Source organism: Mauremys mutica, chromosome 17 (genome assembly GCF_020497125.1).
Source record: "Mauremys mutica isolate MM-2020 ecotype Southern chromosome 17, ASM2049712v1, whole genome shotgun sequence".
NCBI lineage: Eukaryota > Metazoa > Chordata > Testudines > Geoemydidae > Mauremys > Mauremys mutica.
Genome location: NC_059088.1, coordinates 15667910 through 15695216, shown reverse-complemented (window position 1 = coordinate 15695216; position 27307 = coordinate 15667910). Strand labels below are relative to the sequence as shown.

The 27307-nt window shown below is 60.7% G+C and overlaps 1 protein-coding gene across 1 annotated transcript in view; it reads right to left on the bottom strand.

The window, feature by feature from the left end:
• Positions 1 to 4373: 4373 nt before the first annotated feature.
• LOC123351472 (IgGFc-binding protein-like) overlaps positions 4374 to 27307 on the bottom strand; it is a 79442-nt gene continuing 56508 nt past the window's right edge. The window contains exons 23-33 of the mRNA XM_044990859.1: positions 17235 to 17434; positions 15645 to 16037; positions 14108 to 14394; positions 12322 to 12587; positions 11500 to 11619; positions 10626 to 10810; positions 8779 to 8942; positions 7123 to 7371; positions 6681 to 6843; positions 5783 to 5882; positions 4374 to 4780 (exon numbers count right to left, since the gene is read on the bottom strand). Coding sequence (XP_044846794.1) covers positions 4683 to 4780; positions 5783 to 5882; positions 6681 to 6843; positions 7123 to 7371; positions 8779 to 8942; positions 10626 to 10810; positions 11500 to 11619; positions 12322 to 12587; positions 14108 to 14394; positions 15645 to 16037; positions 17235 to 17434 — 2225 coding nt within the window. The 3' untranslated portion in view covers positions 4374 to 4682. The remainder of the gene's footprint in view (positions 4781 to 5782; positions 5883 to 6680; positions 6844 to 7122; positions 7372 to 8778; positions 8943 to 10625; positions 10811 to 11499; positions 11620 to 12321; positions 12588 to 14107; positions 14395 to 15644; positions 16038 to 17234; positions 17435 to 27307) is intronic.

The following is a 27307-nucleotide window of genomic DNA, read 5'->3' as shown; positions in this document are numbered from 1 at the left end:
GGTGGACGGGGGAGGAGCCTGGAACAGGTCCTGCCCTGACAGCTCCCACACCGCCCCCTGCAGGGAGATCGGCGGAGACCCCCCCCCAGGCAGCACCACCCCCTGCTGGTGGGGGCAGGAGCTGTGCTGGGCTTTCGGCCTCCCCCACACTTGGGGCCTGGATGCCCCAAAATTGACTTTCACCCCTCAGTTGCTTCCTTTCATCAGCTTACTGTAAAACCAGGAGCAGCACAGACCCTCAGACCCCCTTCTGGGCATCTGCCTGTCCGGCTGCACTCCTCTGAGGCAGAGCTTGGGGAGGGGGGCAGGGGCTGGGCTGGGCTAGCAGGGGGCTGCGGGTCAGCAGTGGGGGCACCAGGCAGAGCTGGGGGGCTGGGCTGGGCTAGCAGGGGGCTGCGGGTCAGCAGTGGGGGCACCAGGCAGAGCTGGGGGGCTGGGCTGGGCTGGCAGGGGGCTGCAGATCAGCAGTGGGGGCACCAGGCAGAGCTGGGGGGCTGGGCTGGGCTGGGCTAGCAGGGAGCTGCGGGTCAGCAGTGGGGGCACCAGGCAGAGCTGGGGGGCTGGGCTGGGCTAGCAGGGAGCTGCGGGTCAGCAGTGGGGGCACCAGGCAGAGCTGGGGGGATGGGCTGGGCTGGCAGGGGGCTGCAGATCAGCAGTGGGGGCACCAGGCAGAGCTGGGGGGCTGGGCTGGGCTCGCAGGGGGCTGCGGGTCAGCAGTGGGGGCACCAGGCAGAGCTGGGGGGCTGGGCTGGGCTGGCAGGGGGCTTCGGGTCAGCAGTGGGGGCACCAGGCAGAGCTGGGGGGCTGGGCTGGGCTGGGAGGGGGCTTCGGGTCAGCAGTGGGGGCACCAGGCAGAGCTGGGGGGCTGGGCTGGGCTAGCAGGGGGCTGCGGGTCAGCAGTGGGGGCACCAGGCAGAGCTGGGGGGCGGGGCTGGCAGGGGGCTGCGGATCGGTAGAGCCCTGTGCGGATATGAAAACGCGTATCCGCATCCGATCTGCAAAAGTTGTCTGTGGAGATCAGCATCTGGGGGGCTGGGCTGGGGGGGAGGCGGGCAGGGGCCCTGCAGGGGGGCTGGGCTGGGGGGAAGGGGGGCAGGGGGGTGGGGGGAAGGGGGGCAGTGGGGAATCCTGGCGCTCACGGCTGCTGCCCTGTCCCCATCCCGGGCACAGGCTGCTTTCCGCTGACCCCGGCCCCATGGGGCTCCCCTGGCCCAGCCGCGCACAGAGGCCCATTGTCCAGCGCTGGCGGCCGCACAAGGCTCCATTGAAAGCCAGGCTGGGGTGGGGGGAGGGGAGGCTCCGGCCCAGCCTTTGTTCTGCCTCCACAGGAAATTCTGGGAGCCGATGATAAAACCTGGCAACAATGTGGGGCCCCTCCCTGCCCCCGGCCCCGCCTGCCCCACACAGAGCCGCCAGCCCCAAGGAGAGCAGGCCAGGGCGGGGGGTGGGGCACGGGGCCTGTCCCCGCTAAGGGGAGCTGGCGCTGCTCCGGCTCCGGGACAGGGCCCGTGGCTCAGTGGGTCTCTGCCCGGCTCCCTGCGGAGTGGGTCCCGTGTTAACAGTGACAGGGCTGGTTCCTGGGGAGCGGCTCCCCCTCATCCCCCCCCCGAGGGGCCCCTCCAGGGCAGAGCTGGGGCAGATCCTGTCGGAGGAGCTCACCCCCTCCTTGGGCTCTGCTCTCTGAGCCCCAGCCACCCCCCTGGCGACAGGACATGGCAGCCAGTTCGGTGTCTAGAGGGGGGGCGACACCTTGAGGGGAGTGGGGTCTAGTGGTTGGGGGAGGGGCTGGGAGTCAGGACTCCTGGGTTCTGTCCTTTCAGTTCTGGGTGACCTGGGTCAGAACCCTCCCGTCTCATGCCTCAGTTCCCCCAGTATTTTGGGGTCCCGTGACTCCCGCTGTCTCTGGGTTGCGCTGGGGGGACGCTGTGCTGGCAGCTCTGAGAACAGGACATGGGTCTCCCCGCCCCCATGCAGAGGGGAGGGGCCCAGCCCAGCCCTGAGCCTGGAGTGCCGCCATTCAGGGCTGGGAGCAGGGCACCCAGAGTTCAATGGCCAGGCACTGCGCTGCCCTCTGCCCTTTACCCCCTCCCCCTCCGTGCCTGCTCTGGGGGCAGCTCGTGGCATTCCTGCCATGTGGGTACCGCACAGGAAAGGATGGGGAGCTGGTGGTGTTCAAAGCAGGGGGGTTGGGAGCCAGGATTCCTGGGTTCTATCCTGGCTCGGGGGGCGGGATAGCTCAGTGGTTTGCGCATAGGCCTGCTAAACCCAGGGTTGTGAGTTCAATCCTTGAGGGGGCTACTTAGAGATCTGGGGCAAAAATCTGTCCTGCTTTGAGCAGGGGGTTGGACTAGATACCTCCTGAGGTGCCTTCCAGCCCTGAGATTCTAGGATTCTTCCCACCACAGACATTGACTCAATGCCATATTGGGCAAATCTTAGCCCCTTTGTGCCTCAATTTCCCTCTCTGGTCTAGGGGGTGAGTGATTCCCCCTCCTTGCTGACTTGAATTAGCATCTATACAATGTATTCAGCTCCTACCGTGCTCAGAAGTGGGCCATGGGCAGGGCACCGGGTGGGTAGGGGGGAAGCCCATGGCTGGGATAGCAGGATTTGTGGGGCACTGATAGAGCTGGGGGGCAGGGGAGGTGCTGCGGGTCGGGAGTGTGGAGCAACAGCACAGCTGTGCTTTCCCAGCACTCTCCCATAGGTTCCAGCTGGCCAGGTTGCTGTGTGGGGGCGGGGAAGGGGGAGCCGGAGCCGTGGGGAGGAGCTGGGAGCTTGGCCAGGGCTCTGCTCAGCGCAGGGCCGGGCAAGGCCACGATCCCCTGGTGGGCGGGGCCCACAGGCTGTCTTGGGGTCTGGGCACCAAGCCCTTTGCAGAGGGCACTGGGACAGCAGAGGTGCAGGTGCCACCAGAGCCTGGCTCCAGGGGCTGCACCAGAAAGTCAACCCCCACCCGGGGGAACAAACAACCTGGCTACCCCCACCCTCCTTGGCTCCCACAGCCGCTGGCGGGGGGGGGGAGTTCGCTGGTCCTGATTCAGGGCCCCCCCTCCCAGCTCTTGCTCAACGCCCCAGCACAAGCTCTGTCCCCGGCCTGAACTCTGGGCTGGGCTCCGGGCCCAGCTCACGCACACAGGCCTTGGGCCGAATGACACCCCCATCCCCCACCCTGGTGTATTTCCCAGCTCGAGCAGGGGCCAGGCCTGCCGCCGTGTTCCTGGGGCTGGGGGCTCCTGAACACATGGGCTGTTGATGCAGCCCCACACCCAGTGTGTTGTAGGGTCATTTGGGTGCATGGGGGTATGGGCACTGGCTTGTTATTGTAGGGCCAGGCACACGTGGTGAGGCTGCACCTGTTGGTCAGTGTAGGGCTGTGCATGCGGGTTTGTTATTGTAGGATTGCAGGCAGGGGGTGGGTTTGTTGCTGGGGGAGGGGTCTGTTACTGTAGGGCTGCTGGGAGGCAGGTTTGTTGTTGCTGGGGGAGGGGTCTGTTATTGTAGGGCTGCTGGGAGGCGGGTTTGTTGTTGCTGGGGGAGGGGTTTATTACTGTAGGGCTGCTGGGAGGCAGGTTTGTTGTTGCTGGGGGAGGGGTTTGTTACTGTAGGGCTGCTGGGAGGTGGGTTTGTTGTTGCTGGGGGAGGGGTTTGGTAATGTAGGGCTGCTGGGAGGTGGGTTTGTTGTTGCTGGGGGAGGGGTTTGTTACTGTAGGGCTGCTGGGAGGTGGGTTTGTTGTTGCTGGGGGAGGGGTTTGTTACTGTAGGGCTGCTGGGAGGCGGGTTTGTTGTTGCTGGGGGAGGGGTTTGTTACTGTAGGGCTGCTGGGAGGTGGGTTTGTTGTTGCTGGGGGAGGGGTTTGTTACTGTAGGGCTGCTGGGAGGCGGGTTTGTTGTGGAGCGCCTGGTGGCTAAGCGCTGGGGCCGGGGCACACAGTGCAGGGACGGTCGGTCGTGGAGCCCCCGGCCACCCCTGCTCACGAGGGTGCTGGTGCGTGACTGGCAGGCGAGGGGGCCCACGGCCAGTCACAGGCTGGGATTAATTCAGCAGCAGCAGCAGTGCCCCCCCCCCCCCCCCGATGGGTCAGTTTCATCACCCTCGTTTTACAGAGGGGCAGTGAGGCAGGAGGGGAAAGGACATGACCAAGGTCACAGCCAGAGCTGGGATCAGAACCCAGGAATCCTGGGTCCTAGTGCGGGGGGGCTCTGACCGTCAGACCCCCTCCCCTCCCAGAGCTGGAAATCGAACCCCGGAGTCCTGGCTCCCAGCGCCCCATGCCAGCCCCCTGCCCTGTTGTGGCGACGCCAGGCTAGAATCACAGCCCAGGGATGCTCCGCACTCACTTTATTTGCTTGGTGCTGCAGCAGGAGCGGGCGGGTTGGGGGCCCTGGGATTCCCTTGGTTCTCCCAGGCTCCCCCTTCACCTGCTAGGAGTTTATGCCCCGCCCCCTAGGGGGTGTGGCCTCGCTGTGTCCCCATGAGGGTGCTGGGGGGCAGGGGAGCAGCAGATGGGGAAATCCACAATCCCAGGCTCCAGCCCCCCAGCTCAGCCCCCTTCCCAGATTGCCTCCCTGGCCACCCCACCCCCTCCCAGCGCTGGCTGCGGCCTTGTGCCCAGCAGCCTGTTCTGCAGCCGGTGGTGGGCGGGATCCCCGAGGAAGCCCCTGCCCAGGCCTGCCCCAGGCTCAGGGGGCTCCGGCAAGGAGCAGGCAGGAGGTGCTGAGCAGCAGGAGCAGCAGGGAGCAGGTGGGTGAGCCAGGGCTCCCGCTGGCCAGCTGCAGCCCTGCAAAGAGAGAGGCAGAGATGTCATTTCACCTCACCAGGTGGGGGCGCTGGGAGGGGCAGAGTCCCCCCCCGGGGCTGGGGTCCCAGCAAGGGCCGGAGGCGGGGATCAGAGAGAGGGGAAAAAGCCAGGCCCATAAGGCGCTCGGCCCGAGGGGAGGGAGGTAACGAGACCCAGCCCGTCTGGTGCCCCTCACTCCCGCCCCGCAGCCCCTGCTAGCCCAGCCCTGGGGTCTCCACAACAGCCCGTCCGGTGCCCCTCACTCCCGACCCGCAGCCCCTGCTAGCCCAGCCCTGGGGTTCCCCATAACAACTTGGCTGATGCCCCTCACTCCCGACCTGCAGCCCCTGCCAGCCCAGCCCTGGGGTCCCCACAACAGCCCGTCCGGTGCCCCTCACTCCCGCCCCACAGCCCCTGCTAGCCCAGCCCTGGGGTCCCCACAACAGCCCGTCCGGTGCCCCTCACTCCCGACCCGCAGCCCCTGCTAGCCCAGCCCTGGGGTCCCCACAACAGCCCGTCCGGTGCCCCTCACTCCCGACCCACAGCCCCTGCTAGCCCAGCCCTGGGGTCCCCACAACAGCCCGTCCGGTGCCCCTCACTCCCGACCCGCAGCCCCTGCCAGCCCAGCCCCAGACTGCCCCCCTCCCCCCCACAGCTCCGCCGGTGCCCCTCAGTCCCCAGACTGATCACTCCCGTCATTCCATGTCTGGGGTCCCCCAGCTCGGCCGGTGCCATTCAGTGAGGCTCTGTGGGGCCAGCAGTGGGTCTCTCCGGAGCAGAGACCAGCCTGGTCCGACACATGGACAGAGGGGGGCTCCTGGCACAGCGATGCCCAAAGCGTGTGTCCCCTGCCCTCTACTGGTGCTTCCTGGGACTGCAGGTAAACGCACTGAGCAGCTGGCCCTGCCCACGGAGCTGGGTGCTACCAGCCCCAGGGAGACCCTGAGCGTCCCACCCAGATGGCATCGGGCAGCACCAGCGCCAGCACCAGCTGCAAGTCACCTTGGTCGGCAGCTTCGTCGTACTTCAGGAAAGGGCCAGCGGACACGACCCCCGACGGAGGCTTCCTGCCCCGCACAGCAGAGCCCGGCCTGGCGCAGTCCTGCGGGGGGAGGACAGAGCCGGGTCAGCGCTCAGCACGAGGGGGCACTCTGGAGTCTCCCAGCACGGGGGTAGCAAGAGGCTCCTTGGCACAGGGCACGATCCGCCCAGTGGCTCAGAGACACTGCAAAGCACATTGCAGCCTGTTTATGTGGGAATGCAGCCACCTCTGGGGAGGGGCAGCTCGGTCACAGCCACATGGCAACGCTGCTGGGGACACTGAAATGCAGCCACCTCTGGGGTGGGGCAGATGGGGAAGAGCTGCATGACAATGCTGTACAGGGTGCTCACCTGGCACAGGGATGCAGCCACCTCTGGGGTGGGGCAGCTCGGTCCCAGCTGCACAGTGATGCTGCATGGGGACAGCTTGCCTGGCACTGAGATGCAGCCAGCCCTGGGGTGGCACAGCTGAGGCACAGCAGCATGCTAGTGCTGCACAGGGATGGCTCACAGGGCACGGGGATGCACTGCAGGCCCCATCCTACCAGACAAGGAGGACCTGGCAGGAGCTGCTCCCGCCTACACCGAGGAGGTTTCCACTGTCACACTCAGCCCCACGGCTGGACAGGGCCTGATCTGGGTCCGTCCCTCGGTGCTGCATGTGGGCCTGGCTGAGAGCACCCAGGGCTGCCCTGTGTCCAGCCAGCAGGAAGGGAGGCTGCTGCCAGTCAGCCCCTGAGCACCACTGGGGAGGCTTCCCAAGGAGTCTCAGAGCAGATCCAATCCCTGGTGTGGAGGGGAGGGTCCCACTGCCCCGGCTCTGGCCAGGTGGGGCTCATCTGCCCACGGGCTCACTCACCACGGTGCACGTGGCCGCTTGGGCGCTGCAGAGCCGGACGCGGCAGTGCAGATACACCAGCTCCAAGTCTGGGAGGAACCGGAAGACGTTGAAGGAGAAGCGGCTGATGGTGGAGACGCCGTCCTCCTCGATCATCACCGTGCTGTCTCGCAGGCTGGGGCACCTGGGGGAGGGACAGGGCACAGGGGGGCAGCCAGACGGCAGGCAGCAGGTTAGACACTTAGCCAGCTCCACCCGGCTACTGCAGCTGCCTCCCTGTCCAGCACAGTGTTAGAACCCAGGAGTCCGGACTTCCAGCCCTACCACCACCCCCCACCCCACCTGCCCCACTCCCCACCCACAGCCAGGGACAGAACCCAGGGGTCCTGTTGCCCAGCCCCCCCGGTCTGTCCTCCTCCTGCCCCCCGCTAGCTGATGTGGAGCGGACTCGCCCGCTGCTCACTGGCTGGTGATGAGATCCCATCGGATGCTGGAGGAGGGGTCTCGCTCCGGAGTGGCCCAGCACGATGACAGGGTCAGCACGAAGTGGCTGGGGTCCAGCCCCGAAACCCGGATGCCCACGTAGGCTCGGTGGTTGACAGTGAGCGGGATGGGGCTCTGGGTGAAGGGTTTGCTGTAGCGGGGGTCTTGGTACAGGACCATGGTGGTCAGGTAGCTCCCTTGGCCGGAGGGGAGGGTTGTGTTAACGACACTGTGGAAGGAGGGGAGAACAGACGAGACAACACAACACTCGATGGAGGCTGGAGCAGAAAAGTCGCGTGTCTGCGGCGGGGTGCGGGGGGCATTGGGGCACCAGTGGGCAAAGGCGACTTTAAGGGGTTGTGGGAACTGATGAAGTGCCAGGAGCTGCAAGGATCGGGGGGCAGGAGCCAGCATGGTGCAGAGGGGCAGGGGAACAAGGGGTCACAGGAACCAGCCTGGTTCAAGGGGACGTGGGAATCAGCTGGGTGCTAGGGGAGGTGGGAACCAGAGGTCACAGGGGCCAGTGCGGAGCAAGGGGACGTGGGAACAAGGGGGCATGTGAGAGCCAGACTGGTTCAAGGGGACGTGGGACCAAGAGTCACAGGGATGGCGCCGTGCGAGGCAGGCGCCCGGGGTCACAGGGATGGCGCTGTGCGAGGCAGGCGCCAGGGGTCACAGGGATGGTGCCGTGCAAGGCAGGCGCCCGGGGTCACAGGGATGGCGCCGTGCGAGGCAGGCGCCGGGGGTCACAGGGATGGCACGGTGCGAGGCAGGCGCCGGGGGTCACAGGGATGGCGCCGTACGAGGCAGGCGCCCGGGGTCACAGGGATGGCGCCGTGCGAGGCAGGCGCCGGGGGTCACAGGGATGGCACGGTGCAAGGCAAGCGCCGGGGGTCACAGGGATGGCGCCATGCAAGGCAGGTGGATTCAGGGGTCCTGGGAACTGATGCAGCACAAGGGGGGTCATGGAACCAGTGTGATGCAAGGGGGCAGGACCCAGGGGTCATGGGAACCAGCACAGTGCAAGGGGGCAGGATCCAGGGGGTCACAGGAACAGGCACAAGGGGGCAGGACCCAGGGGTCGCAGGAACCAGCGCAGCACAAGGGGGGGCAGGACCCAGGGGTCGCAGGAACCAGCGCAGCGCAGGGGGGGCAGGACCCAGGGTTGCAGGAACCAGCGCAGCGCAGGGGGGAGCAGGAACCAAGGGTCGCAGGAACCAGCGCAGCGTGGGGGGGCAGGACCCAGGGGTCGCAGGATGTGGTGCTGTGCAGGGGGAGGCGGGACCCAGGGGTCGCAGGAACCAGCGCAGCGCGGGGGGGCAGGACCCAGGGGTCGCAGGAACCAGCGCAGCACAAGGGGGGGCAGGACCCAGGGGTCGCAGGAACCAGCGCAGCACAAGGGGGGGCAGGACCCAGGGGTCGCAGGACGTGGTGCTGTGCAGGGGGGGGCAGGACCCAGGGGTCGCAGGAGGTGGTGCTGTGCAGGGACTCCTGCGAAGCAGCGCAGTGGAAGCAGCCCTGCGGGCAGGGAGTTGGGGCGCTGAGGGCCAGGCGCTCTGGGAGCTTTGGGGTCCCCAAGGCAGAGGGCTCCAGCAATGAGCAGCAGCAGGCGGCACCGAGGCGGGGCCCTACTCACTCCTGTATGGGCTGGATGGCCAGTGGGACGGACAGGTTGAAGCTCAGTGGCTGGGCGCAGGAGAAGTGCAAGAAGAGGAGCCTGTCCCGGCTGATGACCCCTCCATAGGTGGTGCCCACCCGGCCCTGCACCCGGTTGGAGTAAGTGGCGTGGGTGGCGTTGACCTGTGGGGGGCACAGAAGCAGCAGCATTGGTGGGAGCCGAGTCTCTCCCTGCCCAGGATCCACATCACAGCCGGGGCAGAGCCCCCATCCTCACCGCCCGTCTCTCTCAGCCCCGCCTGGTGAGAGACCATTGGCCTGTGGGGGATGGGGGGGTTCGTGCCAGAGCTGGGGGGGGCAGCGTGTTGACTCGTGCTTGGCTGTGTGATCCTATGGAGGTGTCCATCCTCGGGGAGGCACTCGTGTGACACCATGTAGGCGTGGCTTGGTTCAGGTGTGGGGCAGGGTGTAGGGATGACTCACTCCAGTGGGTTTGGGGGAGGGGCGGGCATGGGGAATCATAGAATCTCAGGGCTGGAAGGGACCTCAGGAGGTATCTAGTCCAACCCCCTGCTCAAAGCAGGACCAACCCCAACTAAATCATCCCAGCCAGGGCTTTGTCAAGCCTGACCTTAAAAACCTCTAAGGAAGGAGATTCCACCACCTCCCTAGGGAACCCATTCCAGTGCTTCACCACCCTCCTAGGGAAATAGTGTTTCCTAATATCCAACCTAGACCTCCCCCACTGCAATTTGAGACCATTGCTCCTTGTCCTGTCATCTGCCACCACTGAGAACAGTCTAGATCCATCCTCTTTGGAACCCCCCTTCAGGTAGTTGAAAGTAGCTATCAAATCCCCCCTCATTCTTCTCTTGGATTCGGGTTTGTGTGTATGCACAGGTGGCACCGCGCAAGGGGGGCAGTGTGTTGGCAGGGGGTGTGCATGGAGCCGTGTGCTGGTACGTGTGTGGTGGGGTATGTGGCCATGTGTTTGTGCACATGGCTGTGTCCTGGTGCATATTCATGTGGCCATGTTTTGGTAGGAGCATGTGGGTGTATATATCTCCTATGATGGTGCACGTGCACAAGGCTGGGTGCTGGTCGGGGTGCGCGAGTGTGCACGTGGCCGTGCGCTGGAAGCGGTGTGTGGATGTGCGCATGCGTGGCTGTTCCCTGGTAGGGGCACGCGGATGAGCGCATGGCCATGCGCTGGGAGGGGCACGCAGGTGAGCAAGAGGTTGTGCGCTGGGAGGGGTGCGCGGGTGGCTGCGTGGCCGTGTGTGGGGAGGGGTGCGCGGGTGGCCGCACGGCCCTGCGCTGGTTAGGGGTGCGCGGGTGTGCGCCTGGCCGTGCGCTGGGAGGGGTGCTCGGGTGTCCATGTGGCTGTGCGCTGGGAGGGGTGCGTGGGAGGCCGTGTGGCCGTGCGCTGGGAGGGGTGCGCGGGTGAGCAAGTGGTTGTGCGCTGGGAGGGGTGCGTGGGAGGCCGCGTGGCCGTGTGCGGGGAGGGGTGTGCGGGTGGCCATGTGGCCCTGCGCTGGTTAGGGGTGCGTGGTTGTGCACCTGGCCGTGCGCTGGGAGGGGTGGGCGGGTGGCCGTGCGTGGCCGTGCGCTGGTTAGGGGTGCACATGTGGCCATGCGCTGGGAGGGGTGGGCGGGCACGTGGCCGTGCGCTGGTTAGGGGTGCACATGTGGCCATGCGCTGGGAGGGGTGGGCGGGCACGTGGCCGTGCGCTGGTTAGGGGTGCACATGTGGCCATGCGCTGGGAGGGGTGGGCGGGCACGTGGCCGTGCGCTGGGAGGGGTGTGTTGGGCATGGATATGGCCACGTTGGCTGCGACCAATCGCCAGGTGCAGCCTCCTCCTCACCGTCACCGTGGTCCCGCAGCTCTGCCGTGTGCTGTCGAAGTAGAAGACGAGTCTGCCCCTGACGAGGCTGCCGGTGCAGCTGGGGTCGGCCAGGTGCAAGGCCTCTGCGGGGAAGCCGTCGGTGAAGAGCAGACAGCGGGACAGGGACACTGAGCTGTTACCGCCACTGCAGGCCAGCTGATAGTCTGCAAGGGAAGTGAGAGCTGGTAGAGGACAGAGTCCATCGCACGGGGCCGCGCCTGGCGTGGGGCTGTGCCCTTGTTCCTGGCGTGCCAGGCCGAGACCACCGGCGCGGTGCCCACTCCACGTGCCTGGTAACCCTTCCTTCAACGAGAGCTCTGGGCACTCGCCCACTGTCGGCTGAGAGGCCACGCACGGGCTGGGCACTGCGGCCAGACCCCTAAGGGCCAGAGAGGGAGCGGGCAGGTGATGGGGGCTTGGGGTGGGAGACAGCTGGCTCCCAGTCTGAGTCTGCAGGGCCCGTCACCTCCCCTCCCCCGAGCAGCCTAGCCTGTTACCCAGTTTTCCGTCTGGGATGATAAAGGGTCAGGACATTTAGGGGACACATGGGGACCCGGTGCCTGAGCCAGAATTAGAGCCCAGAGTCGTCTTTGTTGCCAGCTCTTTCCCCGGCACAAGCCTGTGCCAAGCTCCTGGCCCCCTTCTCTTTGGCTCTAATCACGGCCCCTCGCACTGTGTGATGAGGAGAGAAGTAACCTTGGGAAATCTGCTGCCCCCCGGTCACGGCGCCAAGGCATTCGCGGCAGACAGAGGCCGGCAGGGGCTGTTTGCCCTGAAAGCCGCGACAGAATTCCAGGCCTTGGTGCCAAAGGAAACCAGGAGTGAGAGGAAGGGATCGGAAATTGCTCTTTACCATAGTCAGCCACTTGGATGGGCTCAGCAGCTCGGTAGCAGTAACAGCCCCATCTCCCTGCCTGCTCGCCGCACCACTCGTCCTCCCCGCAGGCCAGAGCCACACACGGGTCACGCACAGCTGCAGAGTGAAGCAGAGGTTAGTAGCGGCAAGGAGGGGCCTGCTCCAGCCGACCTGTTGATTATACCTGCGGCTGTTCTCTGATCTACCCAACCCCCGGCATTTCTAAGGGCAGCTTGTCCATTTCTCCAGCCGTTCCAGTTCAGTGCATCGCAAAGCACTTTGCAAATCACAGTTCCCTCACCTCACACCTCATACAGCCGCCTCTGGGCTGGGCGCAGGCCACAGATTAATTGGGGCTGAAGCACGGCCACTTCTGGGGTGGGCCCCAACGGCAGCCTAGCAGTCACCAAGCAACGCTGCTCAGCCGGTGCCGAAATGCAGCCAGTTCAGGAGTGGGACCCAGCGGCTGTTTTAGCAGCCACGCAAAGACCGTACAGGGATTGTTCCCCCGGTGCTGAAATGCAGCCACCCCTGGGGTGAGACGCAGCCTACAGAAACACTGCACAGTGAGTTGCGGCGGGAAGTGAAGGAGAATCCTCCTTTGAGAACAGAGGAGGAAGAATGTAAATACCCAAATGGGGATGTGGCTAGGACACCGGATGCCCCCAAAAGCGTTTTAATGACTACGGGGGATCAGGTCATTGGCTTTATGGCTCTTCCAAGATTTCAGGCTCAATCTCAATAGTGCCAGCACCTCACACTCCCAAATTCCCCAACCCAGTGCTCTGCCCCGGGCCTGCAGGTGCGACTGGTGCTCACGGCACTGCACAGACGATCTCCAGGCGCCAGCGCGTATCCCCTGAAGGCTGCACAGCTCTTCGTAGGAGGCGATGGCCATGCACAGCATCCCATTGGCCGCCCCGTAGTGGCACATGTCGTACAGGCAGGAGGAGTAAAACGGGGCAGGGTCCACATGCCAGTGGCACTCGGCAAAGGGTCCCGATTGGCTAGTCAGGGTCCCGCAGAGCTCTTCAAACTCCAGGGGGTCGCTGCAGGGCTCGGGGGAGTCGGTGTCATCCACACACCTGGAACAAAGGAAGTTAGCTGTACCCGGGCAGGGCAAAGGGAGTGGCTCTCTCTAGTATCACCTGGGGAGTGTCTGACACCCCCACCCCACTCCCACCAGGGGACCTTCTGATCCCTGTCCTGAGCTCTGCCTCCCAGCAACATGCACTGTGCCAGCCTCCAGCACATCTCTCAGGGCCTCCAGCTTGTGATTTCTCATGCACACAAATAAATGAGGCCCAGTGGTGAGGGGAGGGGACAAGGGTGAGAGGTAGGGGTAGGGAAAGAGGAGCTTGTCACACCACGCATGCACACACAGACACACACAGACACGTGTGCAGACGTGCACACAGACACAGGCGAATGCACACACAGACGCGCACAGACAGACGCACACACAGAAACGCACAGACAGACGCATATACACAGATGCACGCACAGACGTGTGTGCAGACGCGCACACAGACACAGACGAATGCACACACGCACAGATGTGCACAGAGACGCACACACAGATGTGCACACACAGACACACACAGACACGTGTACAGACACGCACACAGACACAGGCAGGGGCGGCTCTAGCTTTTTGGCCGCCCCAAGCAGTCATGCGCGGGAGGCGCCCCGGAGCCGCGGGAGCAGCGGACCTCCCGCGGACATGACTGCAGAGGGACCGCTGGTCCCGCGTGGCTCGGCTGGACCTCCCGCGGCTGCGGACGGTTCGCGGGTCTGGCGGCTCCGCTTGAGCTGCCGCAGTCATGCCTGCGGGAGGTCCAGCCGAGCCGCGGGACGAGCGCCCCCTCCGCAGTCATGCCTGCGGCAGGTCCGCTCGTCCCGGGGCTCCGGTGGACCTCCCGCAGGCATGACTGCGGCAGGTCCGCCGGCCCAGCCTGCCGCCAACCCCCGGCAGCAGAGGACGCCCCCTAGATTTTGCCGCCCTAGGCACCAGCTTGTTTTGCTGGTGCCTAGAGCCGCCCCTGGACACAGGCGAATGCACACACAGACACGCACAGACGCACACACAGACAGATGCATATACACAGATGTGCGCACACACAGACGCGTGTGCAGACGCGCACACAGACACAGGCGAATGCACACACGCACAGACATGCGCTCACACAGATGCGCACAGATGTGCACACACAGACACACCCGTGCACGGGTCCTGTCCTCAACCTACAGTGAAGTGAACCGGAAATAATTCATTTTGAAAAGTAACGGAATAACAGTTTGTCACCTTCTCTCTCTACCCCCACCTGCTCCATTCATCTGCTCACCCAGCTCTCCCCCCTCACTCCGCTCCATTCATCTGCCCCTCCCACGAGGAACAGGCCAGAGACCCAACCAAGTCACCAAGCAGCTGTCTCCTCACTGCCAATTTCCAGAGCCTCATTTGTGAGCTCTGCCTCCCAGCCCAGCCCAGCAGCTTCCACTCCTACAGTGACCTCTCCCAACGCGAAAGCCTCGGTTAATTTCTCTGGTAAACAGCTACCGAACATCCCCAGGGATCCCGCTGGTGCGTCAGGATCCCACAAACCTGGCCGGGCTGGGCTCAACCTTCCAGGCGTTCCCGAACTCTGCGTCGCTCCGGGCTGTCTCCCCGCTGGGCAGGACTTTATCGTCCCCGCGGATGTCATTGAAGTTCCCACACATCCCGCACAGCTGCCCCCGGTACTCCGGGCCCACGCGGACGAACAACGTGTGGCGGCCGTTGAACTGGATCTCCACCTGGGCTGGGGTCTGGACGGTCACCAGGTTTCTGATCCTGGACACGCTGCCCAGAGGGCCCAGGGCGTGCGGCAGGCTCACCCTCACCCCGTTAACCTGAAAGGGCAGAGGACGCAGGGCAGTGAGCGCCGCCTGGGACACCGCCCGCCAGGCGCAATTCCCCTGTGGGGAGGCCAAACCCTCGCCCTCTGCGATCATGGAGCCCCCGGCCTGTAACAGCCCTGGGGGCACCAGGCCTAGGTTCTAGGTTGAGGCCCCGAACGCTGATTTCCCTCCTCAATATTGATTTATATGGTAGGGGCGCCTCTGATCCCCGTCACAGGTCAGGACCCCACAACCGAACAGCCCCTGCTCCAGAGCCGGCTCTGAGGCACGTCCGGAGCCCTGGTCTCTCACACCCTGCACGCGAGGCCGGCCGGGCTTTTACCTCACGTTGGCTGCCTGGCCTGAGAGGGGGCAGAGGCCAAACCCTGAGCGAGCACAATTCACCGCAGCCCCCCTGAAATCTGGCTGCCGACGGGTGTCACTTCAGTGCCGCTGGCGCTCCCGGGGCTTCCCAACACCCCCCGGCCCTGCCCAGGAAGGACAGACGCCCTCCCGCCGTGCACTGGGAACGAAGTCATGGAGCGGCTCAGTTTATTGCAGCGCTAAGGGCCGTGGGACATGCCCAGAAGTCTTACTGCCACAGACCGGGGGTGGGGGGGGGGTCAGGGGGCCATGCCCCCCCCTTTTTACTGGCCATAAGGCCGAGCGCTGGGTGGGAGGGGCGGAGAGGAGCAAGCGAGGGGGCTCGGGGGGAAGAGGAGGGCGGCGCAGGAGCGGGGTCTGGGGGGGAAGAGGTGGGGCGGGGGTGGGGTCGTAGGGGAAGGGGTGCGGTGAGGGCACCCAGGGGGAAGAGGTGGGGCGGGGGTGCAGCGAGGGCACCCAGGGCGAAGAGGTGGGGTGGGGGTGGGGTCGTAGGGCACCCAGGGGGAAGAGGTGGGGCGGGGGTGGGGTCGTAGGGGACGGGGTGCGGTGAGGGCACCCAGGGCGAAAAGGCGGGGCGGGGGTGGAGTCGTAGGGGTGGGGGTGCAGCGAGGGCACCCAGGGGGAAGAGGTGGGGCGGGGGTGGGGTCGTAGGGGACGGGGTGCGGTGAGGGCACCCAGGGGGAAGAGGCGGGGCGGGGGTGCAGCGAGGGCACCCAGGGCGAAGAGGTGGGGTGGGGGTGGGGTCATAGGGCACCCAGGGCGAAGGGGCGGGGGCGGGGATGGGGTTCGGGGCAGCATTCACTAACAGGGGCCGTGCTGGGGTCGGACAGGGAGGGCTCTCTGGGGCTGGAGCTCCTTTCGAACGTCCCCATGGTCACCTCAGCAGCCCTGCTGTCCCCTAGGACAACGTGAGCGTTCTGGTCGCCTCTCTCGAGCCAGACGTCCACCCGGGAGACGAAAGAGACCCGGCGATTCCTGCGGTGCCTGTTTGCGGCCACCACCCGGAAGGAGAAGTCGAGGGAGGAGTTGCAGGTGTGTGAGATCTCGTAGGCGCACGTGCCCTGGAAATGGGCCACGGCCCCGTCGAAGGTGAAGTAGTGAGGGTCCCCTGTCACCGTGCAGGTGCTCAGCTGGCTCTGGCAGCCCAGCCTCCCGTCCTTCACTGCACACTGCTGGCCGGGGTTACAGCGGGCGGGGACGCACCGGAAAGTAGCAGAGGAGTCACAGCTGCACCTTTCCTGGCAACCAGAGAGCCAGACCCGGTCCCCAGCCTGCAGGGGTAACAGACAGAAACCACTTAGCCAAGCGTAACTGTAGAAGGGAAATACCCCAAATCGTAGGTCAGAGATTAGGTCCCCACCCTAGCGACAGAACGAGCCCCACAAGGGGTGAATCGGGTAATTCCCTAGAAAGGGGGAGGTTCAGGAGCTGTGAGAGAGTCTGCAGAGAGTGAGGAAAGGCACCTACCAGGAAGACCCTGAGACCAGGGGAGTTGGTCCCAGCAGGGAAGCCTGGGCGAGACCCTGACCAAGCAGGGGAGAGACTGCAAAGATCCCACGCAGGAAGGCCTTGGCGGGGGGAGGAGGAGAAACCCTGCACTGTGGATTCTGTTTGAGATTTTGAGTTTTATTTGTGGTTCTTTTACATTAATAAACCTAGTCCCCAAGGAGGGGCATTTTTGACCAAGCAAAATCCTGAAGGGAAGTTTTATTGGAACAGTCTAAGAGGGGAAACTGAGGCAGGCTGCCTGTAGCATGACCCTAGACCACGAGGGGGTGCATGGGACTTGGCTGGCCCATCCACATGGAATCCCATTGCTCTACAAGGGTGAACTTAGGCCATGCGGACATAGGATCTATCCCCTGGTTAAAAGATCTGGTGATGGGACTGAACCAGCCACAGAGGTGAGTGAAGGAATGGGGGCCTAGCACAGAGATTATCCAGGTTTCTGTGGCTTTCCCTGTCAATTTGACACCTCCCACAGCGCTCAGTAGCAGAGCTGGTCGGAAAACGGGATTTCCGTTCCATGGAAAAGTCCAACATTTGGAACTTAGTTTTCATTCCAAACTGAACTAAATGCTGAAGTTTCCTGCAAAATGAAAATTCCAGACAGATGGATTGGGAGCCATCAAAACGGTTTGTTTCGGTTACATCAGATTGTTCTGTTTCACTCAGGTAAAAACCTTTTGTTTAGCTCATGTAAAACATCATCATATATTGACTGGAATATTTATATCACATTCGATATTATAAATGTGAAGACGCTCAAAGAAATAGTTTAATGTCTGTCAAAATGAAATGAGCCAAACAACGTAACCAATGCAGTTTTGGTGAAATCGACACATTCCAACAAAACCTTTTGATTTTGACCAAAAAAAAAAAAAGGTGAAAACTGCATTTGCTGATGGAAAAACCTGTTTTGCCAAAAGGTCTCCCGGAGCCAGGAAAGCGCCAGCCAGGAAACTCACCGGGTAGTGCAGCCCGTTGCGCACGCAGCCACACTGCTGCTCTGGAACGCAGCTGGCCCCGCTGCGCAGGTACCCGGCGTTACAGAAACAGCCTTCGGCACACAGGCGGCTGCACTCAGCCTGGATCATGCTGCGTGCACAGGAGTCCCGGCAGGGGGGCTCGCAGAGCTCGTAGTGACTGTTTGCTGGGCATCCTGGGGCTGGCAAAGAGGGAGGAGCAGGAAGAGAAAAGATCCAGTGTTAACCCCAGGGAGAGGCATTTGGAGTTTCCGGAACAAGATATGAAAAGGCACCAGCTGGGGACCCCAGAATTCACACCAGGGCATAGGGGGCCTTGGCAGCCCTGCCCAGTTCAGGATGTTTCCGGGAGCAGAAACCAGTGAGCAAAGCCACTAGGACAGAGCGGAGGGAACTTTGCCAGACACCTACCAGCCAGGGGGCTAAACCAGTTTGTAGGTACAAAAGAAGCATCCCATTCTCCCACCACTGCAAGGTGCCAGGGCAGCACCCTAGTAGGAAACCGTCCCCCACCTGCTGGGAAAGGGAGCTGGGATTCCTACCAGGGTGCTGTCTGTGGGCTCCAGCTTTTTGTAGCAACTGCTGACGTTGGCATCTGATAAATGTGAAGCCTCCCTTGCAGAATGCTGGGCAGGAGAAAGAGAGCATGCTCTCACTCCCTCCTTAATAATAAAAAATGCCATGGAGATAGACCCATCTCATAGAACTGGAAGGGTCATTGAGTCCAGCCCCCTAGCCTCACTAGCAGGACCAAGTACTGATTTTGCCCCAGATCCCTAAGCAGTCCCCTCAAGGATTGAACTCACAACCCTGGGTTTAGCAGGCCCATGCTCAAACCACTGAGCTATCCCTCCCCCTTGCTGAACCACAAGACCCCCACTCTCCTCTCTGAGCCAGGATAGAACCCAGGCATCCTGGCTCCCAACCCCCCTGCTTTGAACACCACCAGCTCCCCACCCTTTCCTGTGCGGTACCCACATGGCAGGAATGCCACAAGCTGCCCCCAGAGCGGGCACGGGGGGGGGGGGTAAAGGGCAGGGGGCAGCGCAGTGCCTGGCCATTGAACTCCGGGTGCCCTGGCCTCCCAGCTGGGCCCCCGTGGGGGGGGTCTTCCTCAACTCAGGTCTCCTTGGTGAGGGGAGCTCCTGCCTCTCCTCCTCCCCTGGCAAATAGCTTTGGTGCCATTTTTCTCAGGCAGCAGGTGAGTGAAACTGACCTAAGTTTGGTCATTCTGTTAACGGATGCTCAAGCTAAGCCGGGATTTGGCAACTGGTGTGAAGCTGGCGACAGCTGGGCATTCACTACTGTGAGCAGATCTTTGAGGAACAAGCACTTGGGCTGTATGTTCTTAGGAGCCAACGGCTCCTGACAGGTGGCATCATCAGCCATTGTTTGTGGCAACATCTCAAGTCGCAGATGAGACACTTTCAATTTAAAAAGCAAAACACAAATTTGGTCTCTGCTTACCACAGAAAGACTCGTTCCTCCAAGGTGAGATGGAGACATTCGCTCTCTGGCAGGCAGCTGCGTATGTCTGAATGGACTCGCACAGGGCACTGCTCTCCCCTCCTGACACACACAGGGCAAAGACACAATCAGACAAATAGGGGCCTGGGTCAATCTGGGAGTGGCAAGAGGCGAACGGCCCGTTGGGATCCTGGATCACCCAGCACCGGGACTTGGACTGCACCAGACTTTCCTCCTCTTCACACCCAGGGCAGGAATCAGAGCAGCCGTCGTCACAGCCAGGGACATCCTCCGACTTCCAGCCTGCAGCGAAGTGAAAGGCGTCCTTCCCCAGGGAGCCGTTACGCGTCACAAAATCATCCTCAGCCGCCCCATTGAAGTTCCCGCACAGCCCACAGGTCTGGCCTCGGTACTCGGGGGAGAGGCTGAGAAATAGGCTGTGGGCCAGGTCGTAGCTCACACTCAGCCCAAAGGGAGTCTGCAGCACCGTATACAGCCCATGCTGATAAATGGCAACTCCTAGTGTTTTCACATTCACCGGGAGGGTCACAGTCACGCCAGCAATCTGAGTGGGGGAAAACAGCACCAAAGAGATTAATGCAGGGGATGGATCCCTCACCCATTGTAAAACCACAGGGCAGTGGCACGCAGCGTTTGGGATGGGTGAGGAGTTTAGGGGAAATCCCACTGTAATCTGACCAGCAGAGAGCTATTAAACCCATCTTCTCCCTGCAGCTGCATAGGACAATTTGCTGTAAGAAACAACCCCAGAGTGTGTGGGCCGGGAGGGTGTAGGTAGGAGAAGAGAATTAAGCTTGGATGTCTTTTTGTTTGTGTTTGTACAGCTCCGAGCACAACATGACCGGGGCGCCTAGACCCAAAGCGAGACGAATAATGAAGACGTCTTTCCCCCTCCCTCTTTAATTTCTATTGCATAAAACCAGAGAGGGTGGGGAAGGATGCACAGTAAGGCACTGACATGTCACAGAATCATAGAATCTCAGGGCTGGAAGGGACCTCAGGAGGTATCTAGTCCAACCCCCTGCTCAAAGCAGGCCCAATCCCCAGGAAGTGCTAAGCTTCAGGGTGTACGCGCAAGCCAAACTGCACTCCCCCGGGCATATGCCTGTCATACAGCCTTTCATCACTACGTCTCATCATTCAGTTTGCGAACCTCCTTAGATACAGTATCGACATGGGGCCGTCCTCTCCCACAGCGTACTGACCTTTGTGTGCCAGAGGGGGTCCCGGAAAGTCATTCCTACACCAGATGTGCAGTGAGTCAAACTGAGCACTGGCCTCTTTCATTCCCCCCCCCCCCCCGAGCCCTGCTTTCCCAGGCTGCTCGAAGAAGACCTCGCACAGTCCCGTCCATGTGCACCCTAGCAGGTGGCACTGTCGTTTGCACCTTGGCAAGTGTGCAGTGGTTTAGCCTGCACTCCTCTGAATGCTATACGGCTAAGATCCATGCACAGCACAACTTTCCTTCGTTTGGGGCATTGATACACGGAGGAAAAATCATCCCGCAGGTACTGAATGTGGGTGAGGTGCGATTTTCAGACAGCTAAAGAGCTAATGTCATCAGTATTCTCAAAGACAATTCTCAATGGTGACTAGTGCCCAGGTCAGTTTCACTCTTCTCTCCCCTGCTGCTTTGGCACTTGACATGCTCAAATCAGCTCTGAAATAACTTTGTAATAGGAAAATTCTTGGGCGGGGAGGGGAGGTTCATTTTTCTTGTTTGAATAAATAGCTAAACTTTTTCACCAGCAGTTCACCCTCCGGCAGAGATAGGCATGGAATATCTCAGCCTGAGGCTATGTGTACACAACCACTTATGTCGGAAAAACTTGTCTCACTCAGGGGTGTGAAAAAACTCCCCCCCAGAATGACATTAGTTACACTGACATAAGCGCTGGTGAGGCCAGCGCTGTGTCGGTGGGAGAGCTTCTCATGCCGACACAGCTACTGCCGCTGGTTGCGGGTAGTTTAATTATTTTGATGGGAGAGACGCTCTCCTGTCGGCACAGAGTGGCTGCATTGGTACCGCTGTGTCGCGGCAAGCTCGCTAGTGTAGACCTGGCATGAATCGTGACAGTTTCAGGAAGTTCTGAGTGATGGTGCTGGTTAAATCTCCACAGATGGTGACACAGTGCTTTCCTGGAGAGCGCCAGCCCCATGGACTTACCTTGACTGTCCCGTGGTGCCCTCTCTGCAGATGGATCTCCGTCCTGTTCACAAGGACAAACACCTCCGAGGTCACAGCCACAGGAACATGGGGCAGGTTTCCGTTCTTCACTTCCACTCTGAAGAAGGGTAAGGACTGTGATGCTCCACACAGTTCAGCGAAGACATATTTGCAGGTGCCCTGGAAATCGTATCGCTTCCCATCAAACGTCGTGTAATGCGGCAGCCCAGAAGCCCAGCAGATGCCGTTGGTTCGCTTGTGGCACCCATAAGCCCCCTTTCGAGTGCCACAGAATTCCCCAGGGGCACAGGCAGAGCGGGAGCACTGGACAGAGTGGGAGGAGCCCTCACATCTGCACAATCGCTGGCAATTTTCTCCTTCCCAGAAGCTTTCCCCTGCCAGGTGGTATCTGCCATTGTGGGTGCAGCCGCACTGCCCCCGAGGCACACAGTCAGTGCCACTCAGCACAAAGCCAGGGTCACACTGGCACCCTTCTGCACACGCAGTCCGGCAGCGGGAGGGCACAGCTGGGTGGGCACAAGAGGCCGGGCAGGAAGGTGCACAGAGCTCATAGTGGCTGTTGTGGGGGCAGGTTAACTCTGAAAGAAAGAGAGGAGTGTTAGAAATACGAGAGAAACACTGCAGGGAATCTCCCTAGGCAGGAATAAAAATGGAGGAAAGGTAAGAACAGAGAGTGGCCAGACCACTAAGGCCCAGCCCAGTGCTTGAGTGGGTACATAAAGGAGAAAGATGGGGGGGGGTATTTGCAATCATCCACTTACCGCATGCAGCCCGCTGTCTCCACGGCTCAATGGCAATGCCACGACTTTGGCACCGCTGGGCATAACTGCGAAGCACTTGACACAGGGTCTCACGGCTGCCCCGAGTCACACACAAATCGCGCACGCAGCTCTCGACGTGAACCTGAGCATCAGCCGGCTGGTTACACTCTTTAAAAGGCCCAGCAGTGTCTGCGATGAGCCCGCAGTAGCGCTGAGATCTGTACTGGGCTAGTTCCATTTCGTTACATTGGGCTGGGAGCCCAACGGCCGTGCAGTGAAAGGGGGAATCAGCATCCTTCCAGCTGTTGCCAAAGGTGACGGCATCAGGAACCACAGAACCGTTTGGGGTCCGGAAATCATCGCTCCGGTTCCCATTGAAATCCCCACCGAGTCCACACAGTGACCCAGAGTAGATCTCAGAAACAGAAACCGACACAGAGTGGGACCAGTCGTAGGACACAGAGAGGCCAAAGTCGGTCTGGAGCACAGCAGACGAGCCGCTGAAATAGGCGTAGAGTTTGCCTGATGCAAGGACCAGAGGCAGATTGGCCAGGGATCCGTTCACCTAGGGGGAAGCGAGACATGGGCCATTCACTGTCATGCCAAACCCCACTGTGCATTTCTGGCTCACAGCTGGGCTGTGGTCTGAGCCCCTGGATCTACGTGTGACTGGGACACTGGTTTGGCTGCCGAGCTCGGCATTCAGACCTTCAGAATTTCTCTAGCTGTAGGCCGGGGATTTACCTGTAAAAGCACAAGCTGCCTGTAGCTCACAGGGAAGCTCTGGTTCTCCTTAGGCAGCCGCCCCAGGTCCCCGAGGGGTCGGTTTAGAGTCCCTGGTGAAGGCAGTGCAAGGTTTACATCTCTAGGCCTCCTTAGTCACTGCCCACACTTGTGTCACATCACAGCTGTGTCTGGGTCCCAGCACACCTGGGCGTCGGTGAGAATCGATGCCTCACTGGGCCTTTATCTTTCAAGCTGGCAATGAACTGCCTGCCTGTCTCCACCGTGGCAATGAGGCACGACGTTCATGGCAGCGTGGATGCAGGGTTCACCTGCGCAGCCCCATCTGGCTTCGATCAAAGTTGCTGCCCCACTAACGGCTTTGGGACTCTAACCCCACTTCACCGGGACAGCATCTCAACATCACAGTGGGAGGTAGGACTCGCCTCAGCATCCTGCATTCCCCCCAAAACACAGCTAAGGGGACAGTAATAAAGGTAATAATTGGAGACATACCAATCTCCTAGAACTGGAAGGGACTTTGAAAGGTCATTGAGTCCAGCCCCCTGCCTTCACTAGCAGGACCAATTTTTGCCCCAGATCCCTAAGCGGCCTCCTCGAGGATTGAACTCACAACCCTGGGTTTAGCAAGCCAATGCTCAAACCACTGAGCTATCCCTCCCCCAACAAGACTATCCAGGGCTTTTGCTTTCTCACCTGCTCATTTCTGTGCTGAGCTATGAAATGCTCTTACCTGCACCTGGCCGTACTGTCCCCCTGCCATAGCAATACGCTCCCCATAGACATCTAGCTCCACCAGGCGCGTCCAGGACACTGCAATGGAGCTTTTCAGCTCGTTCACCACTTTGATGGTGAAGTCGGGGAGGCTCCCTGGGAGGCCACAGTACTTGCTCAGGGTGTATTTGCAGGCTCCTTGATAATCAAACATGACTCCGTCAAACTTGGTGTAGTGGGAGTGGCCGAACCGAACACCCATAAGGTGCCGAACGTCACAGGGTAACAGCCTCGGGTGCCATCCACAACACTGCATATCTCCAGAGCCCCACAGGCATGATCCTGGCACTGCATGGGCTGGGCAGGCTGCCGGCAGCTGCATTTCCTGCGGCAGGTGTCTGTCAGGATCACCTCCTCTCCCAGCTGGTGATACTGACCATTCAACGTGCAGCCGCACCGGCTCATGGGCACACAGCGTCCAGCATCCAGAACATACCCTTCCCGACAGAAGCATCCCGCCACGCAGGGCTTGGTGCAGAGCAGGGGTGCACTAAGGTTGGCACAAGAGGCAGGGCAGGCAGGGCCACAGAAGTCATAATAATTACTGGCTTGGCAGGTGGTATCTAGGATAGAGGAAAAAGAGTCACCAGAGGACAATGCAGAAGGCCCAGAAGACTCTTGTCCCATTTGCTAGGGTTAATCCCTAGTGCACAAGGTTTGGTAACTTCCAATCCTATATTGGCAACCGCCTTCTCGATGCAGAACGCCTCTGTAACACAGGAACACGAGATGGCACTCAGGTGGCTGCTGGGCTTGCATGTCCACCTTCTGACTACGAAGGCGGAGTTATTGGCGTAGGAGACACAGAATGCTGATGCTTTTAAGGGGGAGGCAGCCAACACCTTGCCCCCGTCCTCTCCGGGTGAAACTGGTCCCTGTGCGGGGGTCAGCCCAAGCACTTCAATCAGTAGCCCCCAAACTGCAGGGTGCACCCTGCTACGGGGGTGCGGAGCAACATCGGGGGGGCACTGGCCAGCCCCCACAGAGGAGCGGGGAGGGAGTGCCACCAGCTCGCTCTGCCACCAGCTCTGCCGGGGCCTCGGCCCAAGCCGCCAACCGCAGCTGCAGCCATGGCTCTGCTCTTGGCTGTGGCTTGGTCACCAGCTCCTGGCCCCTGCCCCTCCGGCCGCAGCCCCCGGCCTGGCCACGACTCCGCCCCCGAGCTGCGGGAGCGCAGACACAGGGGGCCGCAAGAGGAAAAGTTTGGGCACCGCTGACTTAAATCCTATTTTGAAGGTGTCGGTGGGACACAAGTTGGGTGTAGGCCTTGGGCTGGTCCATCGCATCGGGGTGAATGTCTCCCAGCCAGCAGGGAAGGAGCAGGCCAGCTCTGCTGCTATGCCCTGTGCCCAGCAGAGGACCCTTCTGCTGGGCCAGAGCCTCTCCCTTCTATAGCACTGAGACGCAGAGACCAGTGCTGGGGCAGTGTGCACCACGTCTCCCGTTCACTTGCAGCAAGTCCCCCACGGCCTCTGCCTTCCCCAGGCATAACAGCTACCCCTACAGCCCCAGATTAATGGCTGCTAACCCAGGCCACTGGCTCCCAGGGCCATTCTTTAGCTCACCCCATATAAAAACTCTGATTTGGGACTGGGAAGGTCTTTTCCCCATGCCCTTATCTGCGGAATTGTGGGATTAGTAAATCTGAGTTGCACATGGGCTGCGTGGAGCTTCTCTTTGTGCTGCTCCATGTTGTGTGGTTTGGGCTCCTGCAGCCCCATAACCTCAGGCAGAGGTTGGGGTGTGAAGACAGACTCCATCCTGGCATTCAAATTAGCAGCCCCATAACCTCAGGCAGAGGCAGTGGGGGACTCTGCATTGCATGGATAGAGTAAGTAGCTCATTCTGGATCTTGTGTGTGGCAGGATGTTCGGAAGAGTATAACTAATGCTGAATACAAGCAGAGCCCATTATCGCTTACCACATCCAGTCGCTTCTCCCCAGTGACCAGTCTTCACACCGTGAATAGCGCACATCTCATCGTAGGATTCGACGGCTGCACACAGCATGCGATTGCCCCGTCCGTGCTGGCAGAGGTCGTAGGCACAGGCCTCGTAGTAAGGGGCTGGGCTCTCGTGCCAGTGACACTCAGCAAACGGTCCGGTGCGGTTCATTAGGATCCCACACGCCTGATCAACCTCGTACGACTCTGGACAGGGCTCCGTGAAGCCGGTGTCATTCTTACACCTGGAAATGTCACGTCAATAACAGTTACACGGCAGTTTAGCAAGAGGCATTTGGCTAAAGAGTCAGGACATGCCCAGAGGCCAATTCCTGACAAGGGCCCTTGTCTCACTGCATCAGTTCCTCTCTCCATGGCTCCCACCTGTGATGTGAAGGGAAGATTCGGTTCCGGGGGGAAGGAAAAGGAGAACTGGGTCATTATGGGAGTTTCCCTAACACAAGCTGTTCCTGATCCACAGGCCTGCTCTTTTCAACCAGCTGACAGGGCTCACTTCTGAATTGGGCTCTTAAAGGGAAACGGGGGATCCTGCCACAAAGTGCAATTCCCCTGCAGGGGGAGCTGGAGGGAGCCTGGGATATCGTGCAGGGGACACTGGAAGTCCTCTTGCAGTGAAGGGGAATCGTGCAGAACAAGAGACCTTTCCTTTGCTTCACCATCATAAACAGCCGAGACATGGGAATAGGAATGAATGCTGAAGTTTTGTAGAGGAATCCTGTGCCTGACACAAGCGGGGAGCAGACAGGGGTGGCAAGGTGAGATATGCACTTATAATCCGGAGCACCAAATATCGTCCTGTAGAATGGCCAGACTGAGTCAGACCAATGGTCCATCTAGCCAAGGATCCTTTCTGACAGGGGCTGGTGCCAGAAGTTTCAGAGGGAGTGAACAGAACAGGGCAATTATCGAATGATCCCCTGTCGTCCGGTACCAGCATCTGACAGTTGGAGGTTTAGGGACACCCAGAGCATGGGGTTGCATCCCTGACCATCTTGGTTATTAGCCATGGATGGATTTATCAGAGAATCATAGAAGATTAGGGTTGGAAGAGACCTCGGGAGGTATCTAGTCCAACCCCCTGCTCAAAACAGGACTGACCTCAACTAAATCATCCCAGCCAGGGCTTTGTCAAGCCTGACCTTAAAAACCTCTAAGGAAGGAGATTCCACCACCTCCCTAGGGAACCCATTCCAGTGCTTCACCACCCTACTAGTGAAATAGTGTTTCCTAATATCCAGCCTAGGCCTCCAGTACTGCAACTGAGACCATTGCTCCTTGTTCTGTCATCTGCCACCACTGAGAACAGCCGAGCTCCATCCTCTTTGGAACCCCCCTTCAAGTAGTTGAAAGCTGCTATCAAATCCCCACTCACTCGTCTCTTTTGCAGACTAAATAAGCCCAGTTCCCTCAGCCTCTCCTCATAAATCATGTGCTCCAGCCCCCTAATCATTTTTGTTGCCCTCCGCTGGATTCTCTCCAATTTGTCCACATCCTTTCTGTAGCAGAGGGCCCAAAATTGGATGCAATACTCCAGAGGTGGCCTCGCCTGTGACGAATAGAGGGGAATAATCACTTCCCTCGATCTGCTGGCAATGCTCCTGCTAATGCAGCCCAATATGCCTTTAGCCTTCTTGGCAACAAAGGCGCACTGCTGACTCATATCCAGCTTCTCATCCACTGTAATCCCCAGGTCCTTTTCTGCAGGACTGCTGCTTAGCCAGTCGGTTCCCAGCCTGTAGCAGTGCCTGGGATTCTTCCTTCCTAAGTGGAGGGTTCTGCACTTGTCCTTGTTGAACCTCATCAGATTTATTTTGGCCCAATCCTCCAATTTGTCTAGGTTAATTTGGACCCTATCCCTACCCTCCAGTGTATCTACCTCTTCCCCAGTTTAGTGCCATCCGCAAACTTGCTGAGGGTGAAATCCACCCCAACATCCAGATCATTAATGAAGATGTTGAACAAAACCGGCCCCAGGACCGACCCCTGGGACACTCCGCTTGATACCGGCTGCAAACTAGACATGGAGCCATTGATCACTACCCATTGAGCCTGACGATCTAGCCAGCTTTCTATCCACCTTATAGTCCATTCTTCCAATCCATACTTCTTTAACTTGCTGACTTATCCTCCAGGAACT